Source organism: Rattus norvegicus, chromosome 8, assembly GCF_021556685.1.
Source record: "Rattus norvegicus strain SHRSP/BbbUtx chromosome 8, alternate assembly SHRSP_T2T, whole genome shotgun sequence".
NCBI classification, from domain to species: domain Eukaryota; kingdom Metazoa; phylum Chordata; class Mammalia; order Rodentia; family Muridae; genus Rattus; species Rattus norvegicus.
This window is the reverse complement of record NC_141541.1, coordinates 54,155,463-54,181,173: the sequence shown is the minus strand read 5'-3', so window position 1 is coordinate 54,181,173 and position 25,711 is coordinate 54,155,463. Positions and strand designations below refer to the sequence as shown.

Sequence of the window (25,711 nt, the reverse complement as noted above, 5' to 3'; positions counted from 1 at the left end):
ATGGTGGATGAGTCTTTATACATTTGTCAGAGCCCAGTGAATTCACAACCCCCACAGTGTGTAACCCTCTTGTAAACGACAGGCTCTGAGTGAGGGGTGTGTGCGTGTGCACACACACGCGCTTGCTGGTAGTAGGGAAGCTGTGGGAAGTGAGGCGGGGGCATCCGAACATCATCTGTCCCTTTAATTCTGCTGTGAACCTAAAACTGTCCTAATTTTTTTCCCTAGAAGGGAATGGTAAAATGCAGTCACCATGACAACAGGAAATGCAGCTACTGGCAGGACATCTGATGACCAGGGCTGGAGCCACCCAGTGCACACTTCTTTGCCTCTATCGCTGTGCAGTCAAGCTGGGAAGAGTCAAGGCTTCCTCCTTTCCTGTGACTTGCACTCTGGTCAGTCCTGTTGTGCTCATGTATCTGCTTCCTGTGGCGGCGGCACCAAAACCTCACCAGTGAGCTCCACTCCTCCAAATCCAGTATTCAGTTCTCGGTTCTCAGTCCTCTACCTCAGCTTCCTGGGACAGCTTCACTTGTCTTCAAGACCAGCAGACTCTGGCTTTCCTGCCTAACCATTCTTCTGACCCTCTTCACCGTTCTCATCTCTAACCATCTTGAGATGCAGAGGGAGTGAGCATTAGGGTATATTCTGATGACGCTCAGATAGGATCCTAAGCTAGAACTCATTCCTCTTCAGATGCTGACCAGAGCCTTTATGTAGACAGCTAACAGGCACCTCAAACTCGACATTTCTAAAAACATCTTTCCAAAATGTTGATAATCTATCCTCAGTTTACCTGGACTCAGTAGTCAATCCATCCTTTCTGTCGCCCAGGTAAAAACCTTGGGGTTACCTGTAACTATTCTTTCTTTACATTAAATCCAATATCAAATGTTATTGGAGACAGACTGCCTTGGTTCAAATTCTAGTTCAGCCACTAGTAAGCTGTTCTAATGGGGACAGTGCTCACCCTCTTCTGGTTGTGGTATCACCAGCAAAGTGGGGTAACAACCTCATGCAGCTCATAATACCGAAGGGAGCTAATGTCTGTAAAGTGCCTCGCACGTGACAACCATGCAGTGTGAGCAACGTTCCCTTCCCGAATCATTCTCTCTCTCCGTCTGGGAACAGCCACCCCAGCATGCACTTGTACTCCAAGTCTCCTACCAAGCACGCTTCTTTGCTACAGCACCATCACTGAGCCTGCACCACACAACACTTCACCACACTGAGTTGGACAACACAGCACTGCTCAGCATTCCACTACACAACACTGCGCTGTGCTATAGGACAGGGCACCGCACCACACGGCACCGCACCACACCACATGGTACTGCACCACACCACACCACTGCACCGCACCACACGGCACCGCACCACACCACATGGTACTGCACCACACCACACCACTGCACCGCACCACACGGCACCGCACCATACCACACGGCACGGCACCCCACCACACCTCACAGCACCGCACCGCACCACATTGCACAGCACAGCTACACACTCTCCTTTCAACAAGTAGTGTAGCAACTACAGTGATTGTCTTTAAAAGAAAGTTTTCATAATAAAAATTTAGAAAAAAACCCACAGGTCTAACCATACTATTTTCTATTGCTAAGAGCCTCTAATTCTTCCCCTTCCACCAGAGAAAAAGCAGTCTACATTCTCAACACCTCCTTTCAGGCACACCCTCAACTGCTCCCTCCCTGGGGCCTTCGGGCTGTGATCCTCCAGCATCCTTCCTTTCCAGTTGACCCTGAAATGTCATGTTTCCCAACTGTACCTCTTTGACTGATGTCCCATCTACTATCCTAAAGGTTTCCTCTGCCCTTTTCTGGAGCGCCATCATCAACTGACACAAGACCTTCCAAGTCATCAGTTCTGAGATGACTCAGTTAAACAGAGCCCACATTCCACCTACTTATTCTAAAGGTGTGCATGCTTTCCTCCTTAAGAGGAAAGTAGCTAGACAAAAGGTACCACTGTTATAGTGCCTCAGACACGACCTCTTATACGCACAGAAATGGTGACAAAGAAATCCCGAACCAACTAACCAAATACATTCCAAACTGAGGCCAACCCACAGAGGTTCTCAGTTGTCTGCTAACTCTAACATCTGGGTTTCTGGTGTTGGTTTTCAGGGTTAGAATTTCCAAAAAGCTATTATCCTATTGCCCACTTACTTAAAACATTTCCTACCTAGTTTGAATCTGAAGGTGGACTAGCGATCTAGGAAAGGAGGCCATGTCTAGATGAAGATGAAGAGCCTGCTTTGCCCTGGGCATCAGCGCCAACAGTGGAGCCCCGCACTGCAGTGGAGGCTGAGGGAGGGCAGGTGAGACACGTGTCGATCCCACTGCATCGACGTGATGGCACCAGTGACTCACACATCAGTTAGTCTAATCTGTATTGTCAGGAGCCATGCAAAACCCTCAGCCATCTTAGACCGAGGAAACAATAGCTCAAACAAATTGGTACTGACCAGAGCCCAGGTTCCTGAGCCAAAGCGGGTGGCTCATTTTGCTCCTAAGGAACCTTGCCTCTTGGAGAGGCTGGGGCAAGCTGCAGCTTAGAAAGCAGTCAAATGGCCATGGACCCAGCATCACTACACTTGTGAAATGACTTCACATGCCTGCCTCTCCACAAACCCAGACATGGCTTTGTGCCGGTGCGTCCCTTACCTGTGGACATGAAGAACGGGATGCGGAACTTGCCGCTCAGCACACGGGCCCGCAGATTCTGCAGTGTGCTCCCATCAAACGGCAGGGCGCCACACACAAGCACATAGAGGACAACTCCAAGACTCTGCAGCCCAAACAGAGTACAGACAGGTAATTACATCAGAGGAAACAAAAGAGGCCATTAGTGTATGTGAAGATGACGGAACCAACTTGTCCTCACTTTATAAAATGTCAGTTACGATAAACATGTCAATACTGTCAAGGTCAATTAACATTCTTCTTGGCTTCCAGACATAGATTTAGGGTGATATCCCAAACATTTCTCAGACACAGCCTCTGAAGAAAGAGTACAAGCATCATCTGCTCAGGCCCTCGCAGGGTTCTTCTGCAGATGCAAAGGCTGGAGTTGAAATCCAAGGCTCACGTGAGTTGGGGGCTGAAGGAGACTGGGGACTGCAAGTGCGGTGTGTGAACGTGCTCTGCATCCCTGCGCAGTATGGTGCCTTCTGGTAGGACAGCTGTCATCTGCAGGGGGACGGGTGGTAAGAAGGGACATACTCACCCATATGTCCACTTTGGGCCCATCATATTCCTTGCCTTCGAAGAGCTCTGGTGCGGCATAGGGAGGACTGCCACACCACGTCTTTAGCAGCTGACCCGGAGTGAAGAGGTTGCTGAAGCCAAAGTCTAGAAAAGGCAAGCGAACGACACTCATGTCAGCGTCCCAGCAGACACTGGTGTCTGGTTGGTGGAGCTCAGAGCCCTGTCACCAGACTGAAATAGCAAATCTAGGTAGTAAGTAGCCAGCCACCTGAGCTCGCTGGAAGTGGGTCAAGTGCAACATCTGCCTCACACGTATGCACCTGGAAAAGGAAGGGGAAGGATAGGGGAAAGGTGAAAGGGAGGGGAGACCCACGCTGGAAAACTTTTTAATTGAGGGACTCTAGCCTGAACTACACCCCAGCCTCTCTGGCTGGCCTTGAATTCATGGCAGTCCCCCTGCCTTTTCCCCTGTACTGGGATACACTCCCTGCAGCAATCTGAAGGCTATATATCTACCTACCCCGAGCCTCTTTCCCTTCTCCAACTCTTTGCCCTCCAGTTGGCAGCTTTGTCTCCTTTGGCCCTCTGTATTTTTCTTTCTAACTAGCCAGAGAAAATTTCCACCAAGGACCTGCTGGCTAAGACTGCCTTTCTGTGCTCTGTTACTAAAGACACTGGCTTTGTTCCCACGTTGTTTCCATCTGTCAACTTAAAAAACAAATCATGTATGTGGAGGTGTGGGTGTTGCAGGATATTTGATCACACTGGGAACCTGAGATTGTGTTATTTTCTGGAAAATCCTGTTTCTAGTTGTGGTGTGGCTCAGGCAAGTCCTTAGTATACACCTTTAATCCCTCTGGATAGAATTCAGGCAAGTCCTTAGTATACACCTTTAACCTCAAACAGTGAGGGTAACGTTTGTGGAAGGAAGTGCCCATGTTGAAAGTGATGTCTAATTAAGTGGCAGACAAAGTGACAAAGTGCTGAATCAGAGAAAGATTTGACAGAATAGGATATGCTCAACTCTCAGGAGAAGAGAGAGAAAGGAAAGTCAAAGTCAGTATGAGGCTAAGCAGAACAATTCAGGAGAGGCAGGGGGGAGGGAGGGAGGGAGGGAGGGAGGGAGGGAGGGAGGGAGGGAGGGAGGGAGGGAGATAGGTCAGATTGAATCAGTCAGCTTGGAGAGGGGTTTGAGCCTGAACACCTGAATTGGATAGGCCAGCGCTCAGGAAGAACTAGAGAGGGTGAGCTTATTCAGCAGCAAGTTTCAGAGGCTGAAGACATTCTAGACCTATATTAGGTTGTACTGAGGCTACAAGCTTCCATGACTAGGTTAGCAGACAGAGACAATAAGCCTCTGAGACAACATTTACATCAGGGAAATAAAAAATACTTTTACATGTGGGTGTATGCACAAGTCTATGGGTGCCCATATAAAAACTGGATTTCTTGGAGTGGAGTTACAGCCTTTTTGAGAGCAGTCTCACATAGGTGCAGGGATTTCAACTCTGGTCTTCACGATGAAGGAGCAAGTGTTCTGAATTGTTAAGCCATCTTTCCAGCCCCTACTTTTGCCTAGCATCTCACCCTTTTCATCTTCTAAGGTATTCCTTTAGAGTGCAGTAACTACCACACAAAATCAGATACACACACACACACACACACACACACACACACACACAAAGAGAGGGGGCTCTCCTCTCTAGTTTAGCCCTGTCATTAAGATCCATCATAGCCAGCCCCACCCTACCCAGCTCCCCCACTTACCCCTGGCTAATCTTCAGTACTAGAGGGCTTACATCCTGTGTTTATATGCCTTTCTTTATATACTTCCTTTCTGTGCCTGGCCTGTTCCTGTCTCTTCCACCTTTAAAATGCCATCCGTTTTCAAGGCGCAGTCAAATATTGCTTCCTGTATGAAGCTTTAACTTATATCGTATCAGTGGCTTCCTGGGGTTGTCAGAGCCTTTTGTTTATTCTCCAACATTCCAGTCTCCACTCTGCCTTATATTGTACTTAGCTGTACGTGTTCACATCTACTGATTACTGAGTGGAGGGGAGAAAGGTTGATTTGTTCTTGTCTCAGCACAGGGTCTTTGATATATAGTAAAAAGGCTCACAAAAGTGAACCAGTAAAATTACTGTCAGTCCCCTCCTGAACACTACTAGTGCCTTCTCACACTGCTGAGTCAGTGGGCCACCCACCAGAAACTATCTCCAATCCATCTCACCCAATCTGCTTCAGATAACTTACTGACCACAAGGGTTCAACGGAAACAGTGCCATTTGTCAATAGAATAAACACCTCATTGTGAAATTTCTTACATCACTGTGGTGGTTTCCATAAAAATGGCCTGTATGGGCCCTTAGAGATGATGCTATTAGGAGGTGTGGCCTTGTTGATGTGGGTGTGGTTTTGCTGGAGGAAGTGCATCACTAGGCTTTGAGGTATCAGAAGTTAAAGTCACTGTAACTTCCTGCAGCCTGTGGATCCAGAGGTAAAACTCTCAGCTCTTCGTGTCTACCTGTGCTCCGCCATACTTCCTGCCATGAGACTAATGGACCAAACCTCCGAAGCCAGCCAATGAGATGTTTTCTTTTGCTGTGGTCATGCTGTCTCTTTACAGCAATTGAGCACTGACGAAGACAACCCCCCACATTCTCTGTATTCCCCTGTGACTCTTGTCTTTACCTTCAGTGTGTGTGTGTGTGTGTGTGTGTGTGTGTGTGTGTGTGTGTGTGATTCTTCCAGCTTTTAAAACATTCTACCTCCCTTAGAGAAATCTATTCTTTCTCTCTAGTTCCTTTAGAACTACTTATTAGAGGTGCTGAAGGAGACCTGTACAATGACAACAGCGGCTGACCTTCCATCATGGATGGAGGAAATCTCACAAGGCCCCACCTCTAGGTGAAGAACTGCATGCAATTAGTAGATGCCAAGAGAGGGAGAGCCAGCCTTCTCTTCACAGACAGGGATGAGGCCCCAAGGGTTAAATTTGAGAAGGAGTTGGGGCCATGAAAGGGGCTGAAGAGATGAGAGGGTAGGAGAGCAAGGATATAAATTAGCACCCATGTTTCAACAAGAAGTTTAAAAAAAGCTACTACTCTTTCCCCACTCTTTCATGATACTTAGCTTGTCTTTAAGCACAACGAGTGTGTAAGAAATAGTGCTTATGGCCTGGTGTGGTAACTCATGCCTTTAATCCCAGCATTCTGGAGACAGATGCAGATAGGTTATCTATGAATTTGAGGTCAGCTTGGTTTCCATTATGGGTTTCAGGCCATCAAGGGCTTCACAGTCAGATCATGTCTCAAAAACAAACAGCAAACGCTGCTTCTGAATGAGACCACATTTAAAGCAGTACCAACTGATCGGCTTGTTGGAAAGCATTTCCCTATGGCCACACAGGTAGCTCAAGTTGACCTAGATCAGGCTGGCCTCTAACTCAGGATCCTCCTGCTTTGGCCTTCTCAATGCTAGGACTAGAAGAATATACCATAAACCTTTTTAATGTCCGATAATACGTCACAGTCTGCACACAGTAAGCATTGTACAAACTCTTCATAAGTGAGTAGGATAAAAATCAAAAGAAACCCCAGACTTGATGCTATGAGCATGTAACCCCAGGCGGCTAGCTGGCGGCTAAAGCAGGAGGACTGGAAGTTTGAGGTTAGCCTGGGCAGCTCAGTGAGGAGGCCCTGTCTCAGAACAAGGACACAAACTCGGCAATAGCATGTGTGCTGACATCACAAACAAGATTCAGCAATGGGGCACTTTGGTAATGCTATGAAAGATTATTTAAATGCAGTTCAAGTATGAAGTCTAGCAGGGAAAGAGTCCTTCTTGACAAGATATCACTCACTATAAAGTGAGGTTTCCTTAGCACTGTGCGGCCATCTTCCTTGCCAGTGGCCCTTTATCTCACATCCCTCTCCACTGCGGCCATGCATATGGTAAGCTAGGAGTGTGGCTAGTTCAATGTGCATTTAACTTTAGCACGAATTGGTTTTGAACATTTAAATTACCCATGCAAGAGAAACCTCAAATTATTAACACACGGGAACATTGGAACTCATTTTGAAAACTCAGCTCCCTCTAACAAATACTTGAAGGGTTGAAAAAAAAAAAAGGGCTGGAGGAAATATGTGCTCTGGTTTCTCTTAGCTCTTACCGTTGTGGGCGGCTTCTGCACACTTCAGCAGAGGGCTATTTTTCAGAACGGTTGGCAGTTTAGTGAAATAGCTGGGGACACTGGGAAGTGTGGTTGAAGCAGGGGCGGGAAGAAGTGGGTGAGCAGCTTTTACTGTTTCTAGGACAGACAACTGAAATAAACTAAACATCAACCAACACAGGAGAGAAAACTCTGACAAAAAATAAAGCAAAGACTAAAACAAGAATGGATTCTCACTGGCTTGGGTCGGAAATACCAGCAAGATTTACAACAACAGCAACACCACCACAGAGCCATGTTTGATCTGTTACTTTGTACCTAAAAAGCTAGCATTTCTCCTCAGTAGGCTTCTCAGGCACATCAGCTCCAGAGTGGCCGTTTCTAGTACTACTCGAACTGTCTACTGCTGCATACGCCTAACACCTCCAACACCGGACTCTAAGTGAATGTTTCCATCCCTTCCCCAACTCATTCATCCAACGTCAGTGACTTGCAGGAGACACAGCAGGATGATAATCCCTACAGCTGCACCGAAAGCTCAGGGACATGATCCCAGGGATGACTCAAAAAGGAAGTAGGGGGCTAGTGAGATGACTCAGCATGAAGCCTGCTTCCTGTGCAAGCTGGAGTTCAAGGGAGGGGGAATCTAAGGCTTGCTGGTTATCAGCCCAGCTTCTGGGGCAATGAGAAACCTCTTAAGAGAAAAAACTGGAGAGAGACAGAACAGGACATCTGATGGCCTCCTAGTGCAGGGAGCAAATGTGCGCATGTGGACACCATATTACACCACATACACCCATATACACCAAACCTAAAACTAATTAAGGATCTGGGAAGGCAAAGGGAGAGAAGTGGACTGGAGACTATGAATGAGGGTGGAGGGGAACATGATCAACAGAGCAGGCCGAGCTAGCTTGCTAAGTGAGTTCAGGAGCTCATGAATGGACTGCCCTGGGTGTTGCATGAGGCTTGTGGCACTACCCAGAATGCACAGCTGCATCAGGTGAGACGAACTCAGCTCTAAATGCTGGGTGCTGTGGGCTTCTGCTTCCCGCCCCACCTTGAGAAGTTCTATAAGACAAGATAAAAGGACTGGTGAGAATGGACCATACTGTGGCTCCTGATACATTCTCAGCACAGCTCCACTCACAAACCGGTTTTATTCTCAACAGCCTAATTAAGGAATAAAAACAAAACAAAACAAAAACCGTGGTTTCTAATTTCATCTAACTAAGGTGTATTGACAGTGACTTTTGGAGCATTCAGAGATGGGTAACCAACACTGATTTTAGTGCATTTTATCACAGAAAGAAGCCCTGTACCAACCAGTAGTCGCTCCCATTGCCCAGCAACAGGCATCCACTCACCTACTTTCTATCATTATGGACCTGGCTATTCTGACATTGTTTTCATTTTTCTTGGAGATACACACACACACGCACTCAGGGACAGGAATTGTGGGTCATACGGGAAGTCTATTAGTTTTTTGGGGAAAAAAAGCTAAACTGTTACCATTTTATTGCTTGGCACTGTTATGTTTATCAATATTCTGTCCTAAAGGTATGAAGAACTATCTTACTATAGTTTAATTTGCATTTCCACATATCTACTGATGGTGATAGTGCTTTGTGTTTTTAAACAGAGACTTGCTTGTTGTGTTGGCTGGCCTCCGGCCTCCCTGATGAAGAACACGCATTACCACAGTTGGTAGAAGCAATGTGTGCAGAAGAGAAACGCACCACTTACTCTTAAAGGGCGAGCAGGAAAATTGATTACAGTAAAATTCTATTAAGGCGCTGCAGAGATGGTCAGCAATTAAAAGCAATCAGCGGGGTTAGTTTCCCAGTGCCCACATGGCTTCTTGTGTGTCCATAACTCCAGTTCTAGAAGAGACAATGCCCTCTTCTGACTTCTGTGGGCACTGAATGTACTTGTACAAATATATACCATCAGTCACGCACACATAAAATGAAGTAAATCCATATTTTAAAAATTGTATTAAAATCCACTCACTGAAAAACATGTTAACGAGAAGGCCCAGGATAAGGGAAGAGATGTTGCCACACAGCAAAGGGACTCATAAAAAGTCCAGCACAAAGGCCTTCCAAACCTCTGTGGGTCAAGCAGGGCAGACATCCCAGCAGGAAGCTGGGCAAAGGCTTGAAAACCCAACTGACATGGGGAAAAAAGCCAAGAGGCACAAAAGCTTAAACTAATTACAGAGAAAAATGTCGTAATGAACCGCCTTACTTCATAAGATTTACACAAGCCCAGTGGCCCAGTGTGGTGGTGCATGTCTTTATGGAGGCAGACGGATCTCTGTGAATTTAAGGCCTGCTAGGTCTACATAGTGAGTTCTCAGAGTGAGTGAGGCCCTGCCAAAAACACCACCACCACCACCACCACCACCACCAAGGACAGCCATTACCCATATCCATGCTGACAAAGACCAAAACTTGTGGTAACACTAAGCTCTGGAGAGAGCAGACCATTGCACTTGGCATACTCAGCAGAAAGTGAAGAGAGGCACACTGTGAGCCCACACTGTCACTCCTACAGGTGTGCTCTTGCGTGTTTGAGAAAGCAACATCTGATGGTACGCCAGCATACGTAAGGACACCAGCACACTTAGGGACAGCTACTAAAGCTGACATCATTATCAACAGAAAAACAACTTGGTGCCTAGACATGCCATAGAATATGAGGATCAAAATGAGCAAACGAGAGCACCGTCAATATGATAAATTTCACACCCACAATGAACGCTGCATGAAATACGACACACGGCACAACCAATGACTGCATTATTCTACTCATGCACAACTGAAGCCAAGCAAACCTAGCAGGGCGTGGTGGCACACATGTATAATCCCAGCAACCAAAACCTGATGCCAACTGAGCTACATGGCAAGTTCAAAGTCAGCCTGGACTACAAAGTAAGACACTATCCCACAAAACATGCTAAAAAAGAGCACTATGTTTATTTATCTATTTTTTACATTTACCTTCTTTCTTCCAGCATGTCCAGCTTAAAGCATCATCTTGAATACATACAGATAGCCAGCAGTCCTTTTCACAGAACTGCCACGTGTCAATTAAAAAGGTCAACATTCCTTACTGTTTATTACCATACATAAGGAAAGATGTACGGCCTACAGACTCAACCAAAGGTGACATCATAAAGATTTACCCAAGAAATCAAAGTCATAACAGAAAAAAACCAGTAAGGGCCAGTGAGGTGGCCCATTCAGCAAATGCTTGCTATGCAAGCGAGGGGACCTGAGTTAGACTCCCCAAAGCTGAATGTAATGGTAAATGTTTCTAAATCCAGTGATGGGAGAAGGAGGCAGTGTCAAAGTGTGCTGGCCAGGCATCCCTGCTTAATCAGGGAGTAACAGGTCCCATAAGAGACCCTGTTTTCATAGGTGGCCTTTTAGTAAGATGACACTTAAACAATATCCAATGAGAGCCTCTGGCTTACATGTACACACAGATACATGTCCACTTACACACACATGAACATGCACACATACCTGTGGGCACACACAAAGGAAACTGGTTACACTGGATACTCACCAGACACAGCAGAAGCCATATGGTGGAACAGTTCTCTTTATGTGGCCTATGATCACTTACTTCTCCATTCCTAAACAACTCAACATAATTTGTTAAGTCTCTTTTCCAACCCCCAACACCCTGGTTAGTTAGTATTTGTCTGCAGGCTCAAAAGGCAATGTATATCCTTCTCTCTTAATACAAAGCAGAAGACTAATTTGAACCCTATGTTCATCGTCTAGGATGATTTAAACACCAGAGGTTGCTATTCATTTGGAGCCTTGAAACTCTTTGTTCTAGGCAAGATGAGGCGCCTCGGGCTATATAAGGTAGTGATACTGTACCCTAAAAATAAGCATATCATTAGCTGGGTATGTGAAATGTGGTGGGAAAGGGGGGACGGGCTGGTGGCACTAATTTGAAAATCGGGACAATTCCAAGAGCAAATTTTCTTGTTTGGTCCACCACTTCAGAGTAATAACAAGGACGTCTTTCCTGGTTGACCAAGGAACAATCCAAAACAGATGTGAACAGATGGGGCAAAACCTTTAGCTAGTGCCAGTGTTCTCAGTGCTCCCAAAGCAATGCCTTCTGGAGATCTAGGCTTACACACGCGCGAGCGCGCATACACACACACACACACACACACACACACACACACACACACACACACACACGAGAGTGGGGATTTAAGGTCTACAGACTCACCAAAGGTGATAAATCTTTTTTTTTTTTTTTTATCAGTATACTGTAGCTGTCTTCAGACACACCAGAAGAGGGCATCAGATCTCATTACAGATGGTTGTGAGCCACCATGTGGTTGCTGGGAATTGAACTCAGGACCTTGGGAAGAGCAGTCAGTGCTCTTAACCGCTGAGCCATCTCTCCAGCCCAGGTGATAAATCTTATAAAGATTTACTAAAGAAATCATAGTCATAACAAGAATATATATTATAGCTTGGGAGACAGCAGAAGGACGAGTAACTGCAAATATGTCCATATTTTCAAGTGTCCATCCTCACTAAGAAGCACTGTGACAAGACCCTTCATTCTGTCAAATCTGAAACCTTCTGAGGACACTTCTAATCAGGGACGAACATCCCAAAGCAGAGTTAGCTCTGGCCCTTGTCTGATTCCTTGGGGACTTACAGGGAAAGTGGGGTATGCTTATTAGAGATGAATGAGTGGGAAAATTATAGAAATAAAAATTGGGGTGTTACACAGGCTGCTAACATGACATTCAGCATCTACAATATCACTGACTAAGGGTTTGTTGTAATTATTACTTTTTTAATGAATAAAACAACAGAAGGCAGTGTGGATCTCAGGAAATCCACACACAGGAATCAATACGCGTTCATGCTGAAAGAAAGTTTGGGGACTCCTCCATATTTAGCATTTGCACCAACCCCTGGCTGAACTTCATGACTGGAAGCTAATAAAGAAGTAAGGGGAGGCTCAGCCTGAAACACATGTTCAGGGAAAACCCCTTCATGGGAAAATGGCACTTATGATGCAGAACTTACAGGTTTTCCTAACATACATTAGCAGGAAGGATCACCAAATTGGTTACTTTGAGAAGAATAAGCCAATCTCCTCAACACTACTGCAGATAATATTACCCAACTCTTACTATAAGAAAGCAAAACCAAAAAGCCCCAACAGAAGTCTCCATGTTTAAATGAGCCAGTTTTAAAAGGTGCTGTCATTAGAAAGTTTCTATAAGACATGCAGACAATACCCACTGGAACTGTTAGGAATAGTAACATGCATTTCATAGCATTCTAAATCACACCAAACCAGAGCCACGAAGGTCCGCTCAGTGTTTTCCTAATACTTGCAGGTGAGCACCTTACTCAGACGTTTAGTGCACCTTTTATAGAGCACAACGAACAAAGACCTTTTAAATTTTAACAGAACCTAAGGATACCAAATGGAAACCCAGTATTTATTTTGTCGTTTTTCCCCCCCTGGATCTCAGGACCGAACTCAGAGCTTGCACTTGCTAGGCAAGCACTCTACCACTGAGCTAAATCCCCAACCCCCAGAAACCCAGTATTTAAATACAGTATTTTTCAAATTAAAAATCAAGGGCCAGGCAAGATAGCACACGCCTTTAATCTCAGCACTCAGGAGGCAGAGACAGGTGGCTCACTGTAAATTGGAGGGCAGCCATTGCTACTTAGTGAGACTGTGTCCAACAACAACAACAGCAACAACAACAGCAGCCCCAGCCAACCAACCAAACAAACAAATAAAACTGTGAAGCCAGGGAGTTGGCTCTCAGTGGGTGATCAAGCTAGCTTGGTAACTTGAGTTTGGTCCCTAGAAACCATGTAAAGGTAGAAGGGGAGAACCAACTAAACAGAGTTGTCCTCTGACCCCTACGAGTATTCCTAGTATTCCTTCGCATGCACAGCCACGCATATACATCGTGAACATATACAATAATAAATTAAGAAGTCACAGGACCGGATAAGGAAGGTGGGAGTGGCATTTAGATAGCCTAAAGGTATGGCCTTGGCGTTATAAGCTGGTGAAAGTAATGCCTTCTTAGGTCAAAGCTAAGATTAACATAATTCACCTGACAGAGTCTTGAGACCTGTCACCCTGAGAGATGTATGTGGTACTAGAAAAGTACTCCTAATGCCTGATGCTCTACTGATGTGCTCTCAGAACAACAGGGCCAAGGCAGACATGGTCCTCAATGACCTGGAGATTGGTCTGTGGGTGAGAAAAACACTAACAAGAGAATTATGATCATTCTTTTGGTGTTAAGGGGCAATTGGCACGTAAGAAACAAAGGTGGCTTGCTTGCTTCTTCCTTCCTTCCCTTGTTCCTTCTTTCCTTTGTTCCTTCCTTTCTTTCTGAGACAGGCTTCTCTGTGTAGGCTGTCCTGTTCCTGTTGGTCTGGAGCTCACTCTGTAAACTAGGCTAGGCTGGCCACAAACCTAGAGACTTGTCTGCCTGTCTGCCTCCCAAGTGATGGCTTACATAACAAGTCTATCAAGAAGTCAGAGAAATCTTAGCTAGAGACAGTGGTGTGTACTTATAATCCTAGCATGTGGAGGCACAGCCAGAAGGACTGCTACAAGTTCAAGGCCCAGCACAGTCTATACAGCAAGTTCAAGGCTGGTCTGGACTACAGTACAGAATAAGATCCTATTCTCAAAAAGAAAAAAAAAAAAAAGAAAGAAAGAACAAGAAACCCAGACAAAAACAAGAGTTCAGAGAATGTCTAATGGGACCAAGAAAACTAAGGCTAAGGCTCTACTTAGAAGGTAAAGAAGACTCCCTTGACTCACAAATTCTTCTTTTGCTCTTTTCTTTTGCCAACATTTAAAAATATTTTGTTAGCTGGGGAGGGGGGTATGCCTTGGTGTGCCCAAGGACAACTTGTGGGATCCCCCACACACCCTCTCTCCCATGCAAGTCCATCTCACACTGTGGTACCCCAAGCTTACATGGGTACCAGCTACTAGGCTGGCCTTGAGCTTGAAGCAATCTTGTTCCTCTGCTTGCCAAATGCTTCCATTGCAGATGTGGGCTACTACACCCAGGTACAAACTCCTTTTAAAACTAAGTATTGTCTTAAAATGTCCCAAGAAAGAAATTAAAAGACAAGCAAAAACAAAAACCCCAATTATGATGTTTTTGCTTGATTTATTTAGGCCTGCCTGTAGTACAAGGAAATCTGTCCAATTTCCTACCCCTTCCTCAACAAAGAAACAAACTAGTTGATTTAAGGGACCTTGGTATGGTGGCACATATGTAATTCCAGAAACTGATGCAGGAGAATCTTCAGTATGAGGTTAGCCTCTATTTGATAAAAGAAAAACAAGACTGAAAAGTCCTTCATAAATTTCAAGCAGAGTCGTGTCACCATTAACAGCACACACACTAACTTATTTATGAAAATATTCATTTCAGTTAGATACATAAGGCTTATTTTAGAAGCTGCATATGCAATGAAATTAATTAATTATAATAGGTAGAAGCTTTTAATGACTTGGCATTTGGAGTGGACATATTAGAACCTAAACCACCAAATCAGTTTATCTAAATGAATTATTTTTGTGTTTTGTTTTTGCAAATGATAAATGGATTAGCAAGCTTCGGGCCATGGTTTATAATCAGCTGTTAGACTACAGTACGAATGCACTACAGTGTGTATACATTTATTAGTATATGATATTTGCATTGATTATGTCTACATCATGTGTGTATGTTCATCTGTCTATACTCAAGCTTTCAAAAAGTCTGGCTTTTGAGCCTTAGTCGCACGTCTTGCTGTGCCATACAATAACTGATAAACAGGGTGACTCATAAGTTTGATGAAGTGAATCTCAAAGCATTACATAATTAATCCTTTATTCTCATTAATTTGAGCTTCAACATTAGTGTTCCTTATTCTTGTATAGTCTAAGGGTTCATAACATATAAGTTTAACAAAATTCAAGGAAAATCTACCTCCTGGTGAAGATTATCATGGCAACCAACCACCTCAACCAAGCACTGGATGTGCGGAGTGAGGAGCCTGCCCATTAGCCCCTGCCTGAAGGTACACACACTTAAACCACACGCAGAGGCACGCAGAGGAGGGTGGGAGACCTAAAGAACTACTTACTCCATTGACTAGCTCCTACGAAATACAAATGGCAAGGGGAAAGCGCTAACATTCTGGGGAGAGGGTAGTGAGACAGGGTCTCATTTATCTCAGGCTGGTCTGGAAGTAGCTGCTCAGCAAATGATGCCTTTGAGCAGTCGAACCCACTTCCATTTCCCAAGTTGGGATTATAAGCCTGGGTCTGACCTCTTCTTCCTTTCTCCCCATTTTCCCTCCGTTGGGATATATCATATCCAGCACCCTGAACATGCTAAACACACTCTACCCCTGAGCTATACTCACAGCCTTTTATTATCATTTTCTGAGACAGGAATCTTTAGGACCACTGAGAACTCAAAGACTCTGAAATCACTGGCTCAGAAAGGCTCCTTCCTGTATAACACCTGTATAAGAGGTGTTAAATTAACTGCGTGCAGCCTAAGCAAAGAGCTAAAGACCACACCAGTCTAACCTTTAAGGTCTTTAAGGCAGCCCAGTATAACCTTTAAGGTCTATTCAAACTACTCAGGCACGACATTAGCAAACTGGTCTTATTCACTTGACACTGAGTAAACAGACAGAAATATTATACCTGCTTTTTAAATGATTTTTAAGAGAACTGATAAAATATATATCTGAAATCATAAAAATGAGAACCAGATTCTGGTCTAATGGGGGTCTAAAGCCCTAGAGCTCACTAGGTAGACCAGGATGGCCTCCCACTCACAGAGACCTCCCTGCTATTGCCTCCAAAGTGCTGGATTTAAAGGTGTGTGCCACCATGCCTAATAAGACCCTTTTATTCTTAAATTATTTTGTTACTTGTGCATGTGTGTGCAAGCATGAACATAAGTGCAAGCACATTAAGTGTCTTGCGAGTTGTACACACTGCAACACAGACATCCTTTATGTTGGAGTGATGGGTATGTCAGTCCTTCCCAGTGCCAACGGTTGCTGAGGAGACAGCAACTCTGTGGAGAAATTAATGGAACACGGTCATTTATGTCATCTAATAAAGTCAGCAATACTCTAAACAGATAAGCTATCAACGTCTTTGCAAAACATCCTGGATTAGAAACGGCCTCTCATTGTTTGCGCTCTTCCTTCACTTTGACTGCTTGAGAGCTCTGTAGTTTTCATAAGACTGAGATCTTTTTCTTTCTTTCTTTTTTTTTTTCTTTTCTTTTTTTCGGAGCTGGGGACCGAACCCAGGGCCTTGTGCTTGCTAGGCAAGCGCTCTACCACTGAGCTAAATCCCCAACCCCAAGACTGAGATCTTTTTATTTGTCTTAGGTATTGGTATTATCTAAAATGGGAAGTAACAGTTTTTATCTGACGTGTTCACGAGTTTCAATGAGTATGTCAGTTGGTTGGGAAGTGCAGTGAGACTCGCTAACCTCGAAATCTCAGTGACCTATGTTTTATTAAATGCTGTGTCCCATGTGGTCCCAGAGACAAAGCAATCTGAAAGCTGGAGCTGCCCTTTTAGGGGGTGGGAAGCACAAGCACATGAGCACCCTATCAGACCCTCAGCTCAGGCCCCCTCCCAGGGCCAGAGGAGGAAAATCAGGCTGCCTTCCCTGCAGATCTTTGTTGGAGGTCTCAGAGAAAAAGCTTCCACCTTTTTGCTGCCTCTGTACCCTTTTCTTTTTCTATTCTAAACCCCCAATCTCCCTCATTTTCTAATTATCTCCCAAATGTGGCTTCTGCAATTAACAGATACCAATGCAGGAACCCCAGAGGCTGAAGAAAAGAGCAGGCACAGAACAGAAGTTTTCCTAAAATGAATCTGAGGCTGGGGAAGAAATGGCCCTCGCCTCTATAACGTGTATGCTTACACTTCAGTTTGCCAAGAGTTAGAAAGCCTATAAGCTAAACAGACTGCATCTTTCTGCAACATCAACTTTCTCCGACATTAAGCTGTTGATAATTTTAATATTAAAGCAAATATGGAGATGACATGGAGCAGAGCAGAGCAGGAAGCATGGGATTAAGTGTTTCTGAGAAAGGTCATTTCAGGGTATGCGATCACTCCAGACTCACCCAGCCCGTTGTCTTCCTTTCCCTCTGCTTGTGGAAAGATCTGACAAGGCCGCTCTGCACTGGTAGAGTGGCTACTGTGAGGCCTTTAAATCCACAGCCCTCACAACACAGAACAACTGACAAAAGCCAATATTTCAACTTTAACTTTACACACTTTCCACAACATATTTTCATATAATTACATATAGATACATATATACATATATCTCTCAAATACTTTTGAATAAAAGAATTTTGATATTTCACTTATGGAGTTCTAGTCTTAGGAACAAGATTTAGGAGATATCTTAAGAGGCCAGAAGAGGGTTTCAAATTCCCCGCAGATGGAGCTGTAAACAGCTGTAAACTACAAGTGTGACAACCAAAATGGGTCACTTGTAAGAGCAGTACACATCTTCAACTTCTAGGTCATGTCTGTAATCCTCAGAAGAGATCATTTTCACAGGGCTTCACTACTATTTGTGTTATTCAATTTTAATGCACCTGTTGTGTGCATGCATTTATGCACCTGTGGGAAGCCAAATGAGTGACTCCCCAAAGCCCGAGTTACAGGTGTGAGCCAGGTTTGTTACATGGCTGCTGGGGTCTGGACTCTAATCCTCATGGCTGCATGGTGGTCATTCTTTTAACCAGGGAACCATCTCCCCAGTTTCCAATTTTTCAGATTTTACTTTCCAACCACTTAGCATGTACCAGAGTTAATTAGCACCTTCTACAAGAGTGCCACATGCCATTCCAAGGACACAGCAAAAGTTAGGTTCAATTACGACCTGAATTTAGGAGGTCACGATGGTCTTCTCTGGTTCTCAGCTTCCTGGCCTGTCAGCCGGAAAGGTGTGAAGGGTAACCCAAATAAAGTGTTGGGTCAGGAATAAGGAATGGGCTGAGGAATGAATGCAGCATAAGGACTCTCTGGGGACAGCCAGACAGTCCCGATCACAGCACAGGGCAGCTGTTCTCAGAAACCCAAGGTTCCCACCCTCTAAATTCTCTTATGGATTGCAAAGGGTCAGTGTGCTCGCTCACAAAATGTTTTGATTTTTATAAACACCACTCTCTCAATTGCACTGCACTGAGGCCCGAACTTTCCACTGTCTCTTAAACCTGTGCACTCTGGAAACCCTTTCCAAAGGGCTGGCTTTTCTGTAGCTACCCTGAAGGTCCTTGCTGTCTCTTGACTGCCAACTAAAACAATAACACAGGAGTGGAAACTGTCTCGTGGAGCCCATTCTGGGAGTGGACATTTAAAGGGGAAAGTTTCCAGCTTCCTTTGGTTAAAGAAAATAAGTTTCCACAATTTTCAAAACATTCTCATAATGTCTGAAACTTGAAAGCTCTTTTCTTTAGGGGGTAGGTCAGTTATGTTTAACTATTTTTTTAGACTTTTTTTTTTTTTAAAAACAAAGACATCTCACTACTTAATCTTTGGGAACGAGACTTAAATGGCGTTCAAACAGCAGTGTATTGACCATTAAACAAGAACATACCATTTACTGTTGATGGTTAAATATAATTTCTCTTGCAAACAATAATTTGATGCTAAGTTCCTTCTCCATGGCTCAGATGCCCCAATGTTAACATGTCTGCAAATTCTCTGCTTCTTCCTGTCTTTGCCTTTTCCTACCTTCCAGTGTCTGCGACCACCATCCTCATGTCTTACCACTCAGCAGCCTTTTTAACTGGTCCTATTACCTCCTTGCCCTTCTTTCTCCCCAAATATTTTTCTATCTATAGTGAAGATACCTTAATATGTCTTAATAGTCGAGCAATTTCACAGTTTAGGGAAGTAAAAACCCTCCTGTTTCTTACACACGGTTCCCACACCATTTAAAAAGAATGTGCTGCACACGCCCACATGCACCCACACGTGCTGTGGCGCACACTTAGAGTTCGTTCTTTCCTTCTACCTAGTTTTACCAGAGTCTCTTGATTCTGCTATGCTGTGAACTCCAGGCTAGCTGACGTACTAGCTTTCCAGTGATTCTCGTTTCTGCCTCCCATCTTACCATAGGTAGCCCAGGATCAAAGACCTGACCCACCCCAGAGCTTGTCTGCAAATATGTCATGCACATTCTACTATGCTTGGGCCTCAGCCTCCTCGTATAACCAAAATAAATCCCACATCCTGGTGTGTGCAACTGGCCCTGGCCATTCTGTCACCTTAACCCCTTCCGATCTCCCTTTTAGCCCTGGCCATGCTGACCTTCTGCCTGAGGCATGTCTCCTCTCTCTGGCTGTGCACTGTCTTCCTTCAGCTTGGAAGGGTTTGCTGATCCTGGTTAAACCAGTCTATCACATTACTCAGATCTTTCTTTTATTAAAAGTTGTGTGTCTCTCCACATCAGAATGATATTGAAAGGGACAGCTTCCTCTGCTGCTGCATCCCCAGGACCTCACCCAGTGACCACATAGTAGGCAGTTTATCCATATTTGCTGAAGGAGCCTCTGCAAGTCTCCCCTATACTCTGTTGATCCCACGGTCCTTCACGCTTTACCGCAAATATCATGCCATGAGTACACAGCTCCCAAGTTCTCCTGACTTCTCTGATGCCTACATCCTCCAGCAGTGCTGGTCCCAGTTTAAAATGCATGGGACAGCCTAGAGCAGTGACAGCAAACTCTGGAGGGAAAGACTTGATCCTCAGGAAAAGGGACCTAAGAGTAGAGCATGGTGAAATGAGGCCTCCAGTAGCCTGAGGCACCAAAATGGGAGCCTTGTGGCAGAGGAATGAACAAAGACCACTCCTGGGAAAGGAGATATGCACCTCAGACTCCTGTCTCGGGAAGAGGCAATGCATGACCTCTTGCACCGCAGAGCCATGCTCCCCAGGTCCCCTTCGTGCACCTCTCTGTGCTCTTCCATTTCTTCTGTGTGCCTATGCTAGGCACATCTCGCCGTGCAAATCTCCCAAAGCTTCCTGGTCTTTCTGCCCACTTCTCCAGCAGGGCCTGGGGTCAAATGTTCCTGAAGCTGAGCTGCAGGACCTCGAAGCAGTGGATGGCATCTACCTGAATACCTTTCCAAAGAGGATGCCCAGGGTGAGCCCCACACTGGTCTGGGTGTGCCCCGCAGTACTCCTCGCTGCTTCAGGGGCCTGGTAGGCTGCTCTAGTTCTTTCTGCAGGACTGCTGTGTCTTGGGACTCCTCGGGTAGGATTCCGCCTTCTCCACCTCACAGATCTGAGGTGGACAGTACAGGGCCCCAAGAGTGTTCCTCTGAGTTGCTCCTGTACGGCACTCAGGCTTCAGTCAATCTCCAGGCCAACTTAGGGAATTAGGCCCAGTCCAATTTGAGGTCCACAATATGTTATTCCACCACAGAACTCACAGGTCAGGGGATATGGAAAGATACCCAACCCCTCCAAACCTGGCCCAACCTCTGGTCCAATTCCAGGCCCACCCACAGGGCCTTGGAAATTTAGCCATGTCTGAGGGTACATCCAGCCTGGCTCTAGCCCTTCTGACCCCATCACTCACACCAGCTTAGGATGAGAAAGCCAGGTGTCTGGCCATTGGGAAGAATGGGTACCTCAGGCAGAGGTTCTTGTACATGGTAGGTGCGTGATAACAAGGTGGGGTGAGGCAGCAAACAGAGTGTGTTCATTGATTCTGTACATTCCCAGTAGCTGGAGTTTTAGCGATTAACTGTATCATTAACAGGTCGGAACATATCCCTGTCACATGATCTATCATCCGGTAGCTGAAGAGATTAAGCACTATAAGCCAGGGATGATTCCCTTCCCTGTGCCGTGGACTGAGTTAGGTTGCGCTCCCTTCCTCTATCTGCGTTATTACAAAACACACACATCTGAACCATGAAAACCGAAGGGTTAAAAGCTGAGTCTCCTCCTTTCCCCAGCAGCGGGGACATGATGAGGGAGGTTTGCACGGACGGGGGTCATAAAACCATTTTGGAAGTTAGAACTGCTGGAGGATGAAAGGTTCTTATGTTTTTGGAACACACTGTATTTCTGTATACAAAGGCATTAAGTGATACACGGGAAAGGCCCTGTGCAGCACGACTCTGGTTCTATCCGACTGCCAGCGCTCTGAGTGTTTGGGGTGCTTGTGGGCAGGAGTCACTTTTCCCCTTCTGTCGGCTGCTGAGCCACCCGAACAAGGAACCTCTGGAGACAATGGCTGAGGCCCCAGCTGATCCAGCAGATCCTAAGCTCCAGATCTTGCGACTTGGCCTGCAGATGCTGGAGCCTCATTGACAACAAACCCCCCACTGGAGAGATTCTACAGAAGACAGCTTTGTTACTGCCATTAACAAGAGTCTCTAAATTCTACAACCAAGAACAAATGAACAAAAAACCCCAACTATAGAGTGAATTTTTAAACAAAAACCACTTGGATAAATAATTGGCATAAAAATGTTAACTGCTTACATTTCATAATTAAAATTTTTATTAGTTTCAAAATAAGTTGTTCCTTAACACACATAATTTAAAGATGAGGGACTAAAGACTAAGGATCTTTTTTTTTTGGTGGTACTAAGGATTGAACTCAGAACCTAATTGATACTAGGTAAGCATTCTTCCTGCCACTTTCATTTTTTGAGATATGGTCTCAAAAAGTTGCCCAGGCTGGCCTCAAACTTAAAACTTCTCCTACTTTGGCCTCACTAGTGGCTAAGATGGGAGGGCTAGGACTAACAACACTGTGGTCTGTTTATCAACACGCTTTTCTCCTCCCCAGGCAGAGACGATGGCGTATGCCCACAGTATGAGCCATCTAGAGACCGAAACAGAAGGCTGTTGATTTGGAGGCCAGCCTGACTGAGCTATTTAAGAAGACTCTTTCTTACACACACACACACACACACACACACACACACACACACACGCACACACACGCACACGCACACACATGCACGCGCGCACACGACACAACCAATTTTTTTCTTGTAAATGTTTGTTTTTCAGGTACAGTGGCTTCTTCCTAAGGCTTCTAATACGGCATCTAAAGTGACCACTAAAAAGGGCATGCCTCTAAGAGTTGCTTTAAGCTCTTAAAAATAAAGTTGATGTCATTACTCATCACTCAGTCCGCTCTGTGGACTATCTACTTGGACTCCGGTAAAGGCATTTCTCCTAGTGATGCATTAAGTTCAAGGAAGATAGGTCAAGTGTGAACAAGAATTCCATCTAATCCATGTGCAAACACCCCAAGCTCAAGCAATGACTGAGAAACCACATTCTGAGGGCACACAAAAGAAAGAGCCCATAAGCAATCACTCAAGGATAAACACTGGGCAATGTAGCAGACCATGTGCTACAGTCCCATTTAGTCATTGTTTTGCTCTGAAAACAAATACTAAAAATGTAAACACTTAAAATGAACTTTAGAACTGAATCAAAGTATATGTGTTAAAACAGAGGGCGCAAGGGTGGGCTGCCAGTGTCCCAGTGGCTTTCACTGCACCAGCACGCAGACTGTTACTTCATTACTTGGATTTGTTATAAATTACTTATAATTTTTTTAAAATCACCCTCCACAAATATTTTAGTAATTTTAGTTTCAATTATCAATGATTTTCTCCAGAAAAAACTAAGTGACAAAGGAATTTTCCTTACCCTAATCAGAATGACCCCAAAGTGAAAATCACCAACCAAGCATAAAAACAACACAACTCAGAATGACACAACACAGAACAACATAACACAACACAGAACAATATAACACAACACAGAATGACACAACACAACACAGAACAACATAACACAACACAGAACAGCACAATATAAAACAAAACAAAATACACTTTAAACTTAGTTCACATATGCAGAATAACTACAAAATATAAAGAGGGGCTTTCTTTAAACGATTTAATAATCCGATGGCAATGGGAATGGCCCTGTGATGGGCTTGAACAAAGTCCCCCAAACACATCCATGTGCCAAGCACCCCATCCTTGTGAATGTCAAAGGAGTTTTCTGTGGAAGTGACCTAGTTAACACTCAGAAACTGCAGAGGTAGTCTTGGATTATCTAGGAGGACCTGATACAATGACAGGGCTCCTTATAGTACAAGAATCAGGAGGAACAGAGTCACTACAATGGAACCATGAGATTGGACTGCCATGAAGATGGGGCCTATGCCAAGAAAGGCAGGTTCCCTTTACAAGGTAAAAAGAGGCAAGAATCTGGGCTTTCCCCATAGGTCCTCCAGGAACCGGGCCTGCTAACCAGATGTTTTATGCTATTGACCTGCAGAACTGACTTAGAAAATCATCGGACTTGCAGCTATGGAGTTTGTGCTAACTTGTTTCACCAACAGTAAGAAGCTAAGAGGCCTGTCACACTGCACTTTTATAAGACGGGGTCTTGCAATGTATCCAGGCTGTCTTCAAATCAAGACTCTCCCCTCAGTTTCCCCGTGTCTCATGTCTGAGTTCTATGAGCTTCAGTATGTACTGTTTACAATTAATTTCTCTGAAGCTACAAAAAAAAAAAAAATACAAAGGGGGTTTGACATTGCCAGGTCTTTCCACATTACCTATTTCTATGGGAACAGCCACAACTGACATGAAGACAAGGAAAATCATGGTTTCATCCTAAGTGATGTCTTTTGACAGGCTAAATCAGGATGAGTCAGAGTGCCTGGCTTAGTCTCAAGCCAAAAAGCAAACCTTTGACTCTTGCCTGTCGTGTCATGCCAAGGCTCAAGTCAGTGAAAGACTATGAGCTTCAGGACACAAGTAGAGCCATCAGCCTGAGATCAGGATGGAAAGGAGAGCTGTTCCGAGGACTTAGGGGACAGGTCTGCCCCAAGGGACAGACGCACCGCAGCTGGCGGGGCTTACTCAAGTACTTTGACCTGGAACAAGATAGAAATCTGAACTCTCAACTCCTGCCCTGCTTATAGGGAAATCAGAACAGCTTCTGACTCCTTGGTTTTGCAAGGCAGTGATAGTCAAACCACACTCCAATCTTTGGCATGAAACTACTTCATTTTCTTCTGGGAGATAAGAGACATACAATGTATTATTAGAAACTGACAAAGAATAAAAAAATACCTATTTTCTATTTATAGTTGCTATACACTGTCTGTCTGCTAATCAGTAGGAGATGAACTTGTATCTGCCAGGCAAATGCTGATAGGTCAGAGCAACAAGTGTAAGCCAGTCAGGAAGAAATGTAGAAGTTAGCCGGGCAGAGTGGCGGGATATGATAAGAGGATGGACTAAAATAAAAAATCAGCTAAAACTGGCGAGTAGCACAGGGAGTGGGTTATGAGAGCTGGAAGTACGGATCTATGTGTGTAGGAGAAGGAACTAGTCCGAACAATCTAAATATCTCCTAAACCCGCCTTTGCTCATCAGAAGAGACAGAGCAGCTTTAAGTGAGCATTATTACATTAAGCACGGAGCACTGTAAGATCTGTTCTGACAGCACAGCCTGGGAGTGAGCCAGGGCTGTGTCTGCAGTGGCCTTGGGACAAGAAGCTGAGTGTGTCACTTCACAGGCTTACCTTCCTACTTAAAAAAAAAAAAAAATTATTCCTCATTATTTACAAAGGATTTATCAAAGTAATAGAACTTGAAATACTACCTTTTCCTTTCTTCCTAAAGAGTTCCTGCTAATACTATATTTTTAAATGTACTTTGGAAGTTTATTAGTTTCCAGGTTATTGTATAGCTCAGTGGGAGCAGTGTCCTCAGCATGAACAAGCCTCAGCTCTAATTTTAACAAAGACTAAACTGCTCCTACCCTAACCATGACTCCTGTCTTCAACACACGCATTCACACGCCTCACCTGCTATTTTGATATTCAGATTGGCGTCCAGAAGCAAATTTTCAGCTTTTAAATCACGATGAACGATATTCCGACAGTGACAAAAATATACAGCTGTGACAATCTGTTTGAACTTCCGCCGAGCTTCCTTCTCCGCCATTCTTCCATGGGCCACCAAGTGGTCTGTAGTGAACAAGAGCAGAGTCAGTACCCACCCAAGGTGCTGGCGTAGCCCCACAGGCATCTTGGGAGGCAAATGAGTATCCATCAGATAACAGAGCCAAAGGTGAAGAGAGGCTTGAGAGAAGGCCCAGCAGCACACATGGCGGCTCGAGACATGAGGCCTTCCTCTGACCTCCACAGG

General features: G+C 44.8%; 1 protein-coding gene and 1 pseudogene across 2 annotated transcripts in view; both read right to left on the bottom strand.

The window, feature by feature from the left end:
• Sik3 (SIK family kinase 3) overlaps nucleotides 1–25,711 on the bottom strand; it is a 211,128-nt gene that overhangs the window by 48,228 nt on the left and 137,189 nt on the right. For both annotated transcript variants that reach the window (XM_087563721.1, NM_001271216.2), the window contains 3 exon segments: nucleotides 25,369–25,530; nucleotides 3,250–3,374; nucleotides 2,688–2,811 (listed from right to left, as the gene is read on the bottom strand). In XM_087563721.1, the coding sequence (XP_087419847.1) occupies nucleotides 2,688–2,811; nucleotides 3,250–3,374; nucleotides 25,369–25,530 (411 nt within the window).
• On the bottom strand, nucleotides 20,305–21,174 carry LOC148004106 (POU domain, class 5, transcription factor 1-like; annotated as a pseudogene).